Here is a 7508-nt window from a genome sequence, read left to right on the forward strand (position 1 = left end):
CGTGATCGTAAGCGTAGAATTCGGCAGCAAGCAGAGCCATGAAATTGAGCCCAGCTCAGTTGCTGTATCCCCGGACCGGTATAATAAAAAATCTGTGCACATTGGACTTAATTGGTCATCGAAGTTGCAAGAGTACAATAAAAGAAAAAACACAATTGTTGCACAAAATTTGTGTGCTTTTCTGGCCTGAATTATGTTATTGTATGAGTGATAAAAACCCCTTTCTCAAAATACTACGTTACTTCAGAGGGAGCCGTTTCACACAATGTTTCATACTACATAGCTACCCATTGCTCGTCACTAAGTAAGTTTTTATGCTATTAGTTATTTTGAGTAATTACCAAAAGTGTCCAGTGTCTTTAAACCGAAAAAAAAATGCTACTGCGCATGCAGTGCAAATTGGGTGTGCGGACAGGGTTATAGTCGTGTGATGCTCGTGTGTGCATAGGACGGGCATGGGGATTGGTCCGTTCATGTTGCCATGTAGAGACGATGACATAGGACGGGCATGGGGATTGGTCCGTTCATGTTGCCATGTAGAGACGATGACATCATAAGGGGGGATCACTTCCAACTGGACACAACATTCATGTGGAAAGTACTGACAGAATCAGGCTATTCAAAGAGCTCTTCGGAATCAACAAACCAGCAACAATGGTGTTTGTTGGTCTATTGTTTCTAGTACTCACCCCTTGCCTTTATGCAGAGGCTTACGAGACGTGTCCCCTAAGAAACAACGACGCCCAAAATCGGGACATGTCCTTCGATAAATTCTCAGATCACGTTCTACAGGGACACGGTTACAGTGATTTTAAGGGCATTACTCGTTTGAAATGCGCCATGAAGTGTCTTGCCGATACGCGTTGTTTTTCATTCCAATACACGGAGGCGGACACGGGGTGTGTCCTCAACGGGGCTTCAGCGTCGCGGTTCCCGCTCTCCCTTACTGCAGCGAACGGTACTTCGTACTACGGACCGGAAAAGGTAAGTCTTTAATCATTATTATTTGTTTGATTTTTTTTGGTTACATTGTCTGAAGAATCTAAGTTTTAAGTTAAAATTAACAAGTTTAACTTTGATAATAAAAAAGTGCTTTATACCATGACGATTTTGTGGACAAGCGGTGAAAAGCACCGGAATAAAGTTCTGGACCCAATTAGATAGAGCTGCTCAAGCACAAAAAGGGACCTAAGCAAAACAAAACATGCTTACTACCAGAATAATTGTCCAGCCAAAATGGTATCCTGCTCATTTCGACTTTGCAAAAAAATGCTAAGCAGTATTTTCTGCTTATCAAGCAGCTTTATGAAAAATGGGCAGATTGTGGGTTCGAGTCTTATGACACTTGCACCACAGAGCAAGATAGTAGGAGCTGTAGTGCACGTCAAAAACCTACCATTCAAAACAAATTACGATGTCATTGCAATTTGAGCGGCAGCCCAGGGGTGGATTCCACAAAGAGTTAGGACTAGTCTTATCTCGAGTTAGGACCGGTTACTCGTCCATTACTCGTCCTCGACCGGTTACTATCCATGCAATTTGTATATCTCCTAGGACTAGTCCTAAGTTAGGACTAGTCCTAACTCTTTTTGAAATCGACCCCAGAGCACTTTGGTCAAAGGAACGAGGTACCAATATTTGAGTACAGGAACGTTTAGTGGATAACCTGACATAGTCAGATATGGATGTCTGCCGGGGACCCCCCGCTGTGTGTAGCGCATGGACCCCCAACAAAATAATTGGCTGAATCAACAAATGAGACCAAGTGGAAATGGTCATTAACATGATACTAAGTTACATATCAACCGCCAGACAAATTGTCCGCTGCATTAGGCCTGCCAGACACCCCCTCCCCCAAATATTAATGTACAAACCTATGGGTTGAAATTAACCAGTTGTCAAATTAGCTACGATTTATATGAAACTTTGTCTAACTGTTCCACTATGGCTAAAATGAACACAAACCAAAAATTAAATCCATAGTCCATATTGTTTCCGAGATACAGCCTCTTAAAATATGCTAAAATCTCCCCCTTTTGGAGCTCCGCACCCGGCCGACAACGCGCGTCGTGGTGGTATTCTTTTCAAACGTTAAGAACCCGTAATTTAATAGCGACACCAGCTGTGTGGCTGAAAGGTGTATGCTATTGATGTTGTGGCCCTGGATTCATAATTTGGTTGCATTGGGCCTGACAGACAACCCCACCCCCGGGGTTAAACATCAGAGGAACGACCTAAAACCCGAGTTGAAATTACCAAAATAGGCTTAATGCACCATTCTTAACACAATTGACAATATCAGCCGCCAGACAAATGTTTTGCTGCATTGGGCGCGGCCCGTCAGACACCTCCCCCCCGGATTAAACATCAAAGGAACCACCTGAAACCAAGTTGAAATGACCAATAACACTATTCTTAATATCGGTATCAATCACCAGACGAAAGTTTTGCTGCATTGGGCCCGCCAGACACCTGCCCTCCCCCGGGTTAAACATCTGGGCAGATTGCACCAAACGGTCTTAAACCGGTCTATGCGCTATAGCCGGCTAACTTGAGACGTGCTTAGAATTTAATTTTAGACCGATTGCAATAGCGCGGTCTATAATTATAGCCAGTCTTAAATCTTAAGCCTGCTCAGAGCTGGCTTTAATCGGTCTTTGTTTTGGTTTTTAAAGATGGCACTGCTTTTGTTATGTTGTAGACGATTTGATGCAAAGTGCTCAACGACGAGATGATATTTAGAGATAGATTACACCCATTAGAGGCATATGATGATGATAAATTATATTATAAATATATGTTCCCAAGAGTAAAAATTATACAACTCTCGATATCCGATGATTTAAACCAAAGCAATAACAACAATGCCGTACCACCAGTGCCTGCAGAGTGCTAAGTATTATGGGACACTTGTTCGTATTTCATTACTTTTCAGCGACTTATCTAAGACCGGCTTATTGCAACAGGCTTAATGACTGACTAAGCTAAGACCGTCTAAGGCAGATAGCCGGCTATAACTGACTGGTCTTAGACCGCTGACTTAGATCGTTTTATTGCAATCCGCCTGAAACCAAGTTGAAATGACCAATAACACTATTCTTAATACCAGTATCAATCACCAGACGAAAGTTTTGCTGTATTGGGTCCGGCAGACACCTCCCCTCCCCCCTGGGTTAACGTCAAAGGAACCCCATGAAACCAAGTTGAAATGACCAACAGCAATAATTATTAATACAAGTATCAATGCTGCATTGGGCGCGGCCCAACAGACACCTCCCCTCCCCGGGTTAAACATCAGAGGAACCCCCTGAAACCAAGTTGAAATGACCAATAGCAATATTATGTCTGGCGGTTGGTACTGGTATCGAATATTGTTATTGGTCATTTCAACTTGGTTTGAGGTCGTTCCTCCAATGTTTAACCCGGGGGAGGGGAGGTGTCTGCCGGGCCCAATGCAGCAAAACTTTTGTCTGGCAGTTGATACCTGTATTAATAATCTATTGGTCATTTCAACTTGGTTTCATTTTCTGTCAAAGACTTTATGAAATTTCAACTTCCCGTTTCAACCGGAAGTAATGGTCACAAGGGTTATACACTTTGTAAAATTGAGAAAATTAAGAAAGACAAAAACAAACTTTGAAATCAGAAGTTTGTAAAACATATACAGAGGGGTTTCGGGTGGTGGTACACAAAACGATAATACTCACAGTGTCTAAACCATAATTTGAATTTCATAACCCCCCCCCCCACCCTTAGAAAAGGGAAAAAACATGTTATGACTTCTTCAGGACGTCAAGTTTACAAGAAACTTGTCAATATCTAATAACATTTCAAGTTCAACATGATCGCACTCATACTACGGGAGTTATACGACTTCAAAGGGTGCACATTTTACCACGTCAGGTGACCCCCGATGACGTCATTGATCTGAAACTTCTCACATTATGATGGCTGTCTGACGGTCAACATGTGTGTAAATTTTGAAGTGATCACAACAAACTTCTCCACACATATATTTTTCAAAAAAATGCAATTTAAACAGTTCCCAATTAAGTTGCCATTATTATTGCCTTTTCTATTCCTGTTCATTTTTAGTGTATTTTCACAGGCAATCATTTTCCAATTAAGCAAAATGTTGTTTCCAATTAATTCATTCATTTTCATAAAAACTAAATTTGTTGTTTTCTGACTGCGTCCAATCGATGAACTGAGGTACTTAATTAATCAGCCTTCAAGCTTCCTCTGCAGTCAAATCCCCCAATTTGTTTGGTTTTACTGATACCTTTCAACATGTTTGGAAAGTGATGATTTGTTTTAAAGGCATGCATTAGACACTTTTGATGGTTACTTAAAAACAAGTGTTAGCATAAAAACAGACTTGGTTTCGAGCAATGAACATCTTTGATAGTATAGAACATTCCTCCCTCTGAATTAACGTGGTTTTTTCCGAAAGAGATAATTAAATTTCTTAAAATAAAATAAGACTTCAGCTGAGGCATTTTTTATGCATCTGAAAGCACACACAGATGCAACAAAGGTGTATTTTCTTTCATTCTTGTGAATTCGATGACCAATTATTGAGCCCAAACGTTCACAGGTTCGTTATTTTATGCATATTATGTTGGGATATATCACGTGAGGATACTGGTCTTTGGCAATTACCACACGTCGTGCCCCCCCCCCAGTGCCTTTAGGTTTGAATAAATAATTTTCTCCGTGGAAGAAAATTCCTCAAAGTGATAATCAAAAGTTTACAGCAGCTGCTTTAAAAAAGAAAAAAAGAAAAAAATATTGCTTAAAGGCAGGGATACTAATTATATAGTAATTGCTCAAAATAACTGTTAGCATAAAAACTTACTTTTTAGTGACCAATGGACACATGTTGATAGCATAAAACTTTGTGAAAAACGGCTCCCTCTGAAGTGGCGTAGTTTTTGACAAAGAAGTAATTTCCCACGAATTTGATTTCGAGACCTCAAGTTTAGAATTTGAGGTCTCGAAATCAAGCATATGAAAGCACACAAATTCGTGTGGTGTTTTTCTATTTCCATTATTATCTTGCAACTTCGACGACAAGTTGAGTTAAAATGTTCAAAGGTTTGTTATTTTGTGCATATGTTGAGACAAACCAAGTGAGAATACTGGTCTATGGCAGTTAGGCCTTCAAAAGGTGTCCCGTGTCTTTAACAATTTTTTTGCTTAGCAGAAACGAGCAGACACAATTGAATACCGTTGTCACTGAGTTGAACTGACTTGCAATTTTGTTTTTATTATTGCACCAAAGGGACCTTAATTGGAAAAAGGTGGAACACAAAACCAAATTCTATCTTGGAGACCTATTGTTTAAATTGTGGATGGGCCAATTTATTGGTCAAGCAGTGTATAACTTTACCATTTCTTATCCTACAGACCTCCTTCGTTTGGAAGCTTCTGCAACTGGCTTCTGAATACCCAGGTACGTTTAGTTGGGTTTGTTTGTTTGTTTGCTTGCTTGCTTGCTTGCCTGTCTGCCTGCCTGCCTGCCTGCCTGCCTGGCTGCATGCTTGCTTGCCTGCCTGTCTGCCTGCCTGTCTGCCTGCCTGCCTTGTTTATTTTGTGAATGCTTTTCTGTCAAAAATGACAAAAGTGCACTTATTTTTATTATAAAATGAATACATGTAATTAATGCTTGCACTTTGTACAGTGGTGAGAATACTCGTTAGAGAGGGAGTGTTTCATTCAGCTCGGCTGCGACTCCTTGACTTCAATAGTCCATCTTTCAACTTAAATTATTATCAATGGGAGATTTTTGAGACGCTTGGTGGCAGCAGACTTACCAGGTAAAATCCATTGTTATCGGTCATGTGCGCAAGCTCAGAACTATGTAAACAATGGAATATTTTCCGGTAAGTCTGCTGCCACCTAGTGTTCAAAAGTTCCCCATTGATTTGAGAAACACGGAGCCCCTAAACGTGCGCACGACATAATTACCCCGTGCGCATAAACAATTGTTTGAAAAATGTGTTTCCCTGTGTTTGTCTGAAAGGTCTGCCAGGTATGACCGATTGCACCTATCCATCTCCGGCCTCAGCTAAATCCGAGTGCCTGAGGTTTGGTCAGCATCTCTGCGACTCGTCGGAGCTACAGCAAGCCTTCGACGCGGGCTACTACCAAGTGGTGTCCATAACAAACAGGTTCTGGTACGCCGTGCCGTCCGGTAGCGTCATCATGGGGTCTAGAGGTCTCGCCTACTCCGAGGATCTACCGAGCCCGGTCATTACGACAGATGACTACCCGTCCACCGACCGCGACGCGATGACGAAGGCCTGCTGCGCTCTCGAGGCTCACCCCTGCACACTGGCGGAGTTGAAAGCAGCTTATCTGAGCGGGTATCGTCAAACATATGATACTCCGTGGCTCGCATTCGCCGTGCCTGGACGCGACGCGAAGCTATTCAGCGATGGGTGCGGTACATACAGTGGTGCTGAGTGTTACGGGGGTGTGGTTGCTACCACTACGAGGCCACTCGCAAACCTCAAAATGATCTGTTGCCCATTCTGTAGAGGTTTACCCGGCCTGTGCTGCCCTGCTGGTTAAAGAGGGTAGCTACAGGGTGAATGAGTCAAAAAGAAGTTGCCAAGATTTATGATTTAAATACAAATCAACGGTGGGCGCACGCTAAAAACGTGCCCTCAAAGTTCAAACTTACCCGAATTTTGTTCACGTTTAGAATAAGCTCCTTAAGGTTCGTCACGTCTTTCAGGTACCTTCACCGATTTCCCACAAGCTGGACAAAATGTTTGGATGGCGTCCATGTTTTAGAATAACTTTTCTCTTCTTGTCAAATGTTTGGTGTGTTCCGGATTCGAAACACGACGGCTCGAAGTGTTCACTGCACATTGCTGAAAAAGACGTCGGACCGGGGACCACTATTGCCCTTTATTATTATTATATTATTATTTCACTTTATTATCCACGATGGGAAATTCATTTCGACCTTTTAAACAACAATTTTACAAAGTTTACATAAGATTATTTAAAATATTATATAAAACAAAACAAAAAACACCACAAGCCACAAAAGTCTATAGAAATATATATTATATATTACATGAAAAACTGGAAGTATAAAAGATTGATTTTACAAAAATATTTTAACGTTGCAATTGTTCATTAAAAATTCGGACACCTGAGGGGACAAATGAATTAGCATATCGCTTTGTATTAATTCTGAGCTGTAACAGGCGGTTGCTTCTAGCACTTCGATTGAACTGTACATTTAGGGGGTGGGTTTCATCTGACAAAATTGATTCAACTTTATTTAGCATTAGAGATTTGTATAGCCCTTCAACCATTGACCCATCAGTACCGGTTATTCTATTTGCTTGTTTAATGACCCTGTCCAACTTGCCCCGATCCTGTGCCCGCATATTCCCAAAAACACTAACAAGACAATATGTAATAATACTTTGCAGGGCAGACTTATAAAACATTTGCAAAATGGTCCACATGGAATGAATTAAGTTTCC

The 7508-nt window shown here is 41.3% G+C and overlaps 1 protein-coding gene across 1 annotated transcript; it reads left to right on the forward strand.

Annotated features, from left to right (window-relative positions):
- Positions 1 to 652: 652 nt before the first annotated feature.
- On the forward strand, positions 653 to 6614 carry LOC139935302 (uncharacterized). The gene is made up of 3 exons (XM_071929827.1): positions 653 to 984; positions 5410 to 5455; positions 6026 to 6614. Exons 1-3 carry the CDS (start codon positions 655 to 657, stop codon positions 6574 to 6576), a joined length of 927 nt encoding a protein of 308 aa, XP_071785928.1. The 5' UTR covers positions 653 to 654; the 3' UTR covers positions 6577 to 6614.
- Positions 6615 to 7508: the final 894 nt, after the last annotated feature.

The sequence above is a fragment of the Asterias amurensis genome, chromosome 3 (genome assembly GCF_032118995.1).
Source record: "Asterias amurensis chromosome 3, ASM3211899v1".
In the NCBI taxonomy this organism is placed as follows: Eukaryota; Metazoa; Echinodermata; class Asteroidea; order Forcipulatida; family Asteriidae; genus Asterias; species Asterias amurensis.

Bases quoted from the DNA above. Each gene is read 5' to 3' on its own strand.
- LOC139935302 (XM_071929827.1), top strand. From the start codon at position 655: ATGGTGTTTGTTGGTCTATTGTTTCTAGTACTCACCCCTTGCCTTTAT. The intron at 985-5,409 runs GTAAGTCTTTAA...CTTATCCTACAG, and splicing joins CGTACTACGGACCGGAAAAG to ACCTCCTTCGTTTGGAAGCT. The intron at 5,456-6,025 runs GTACGTTTAGTT...TTTGTCTGAAAG, and splicing joins ACTGGCTTCTGAATACCCAG to GTCTGCCAGGTATGACCGAT.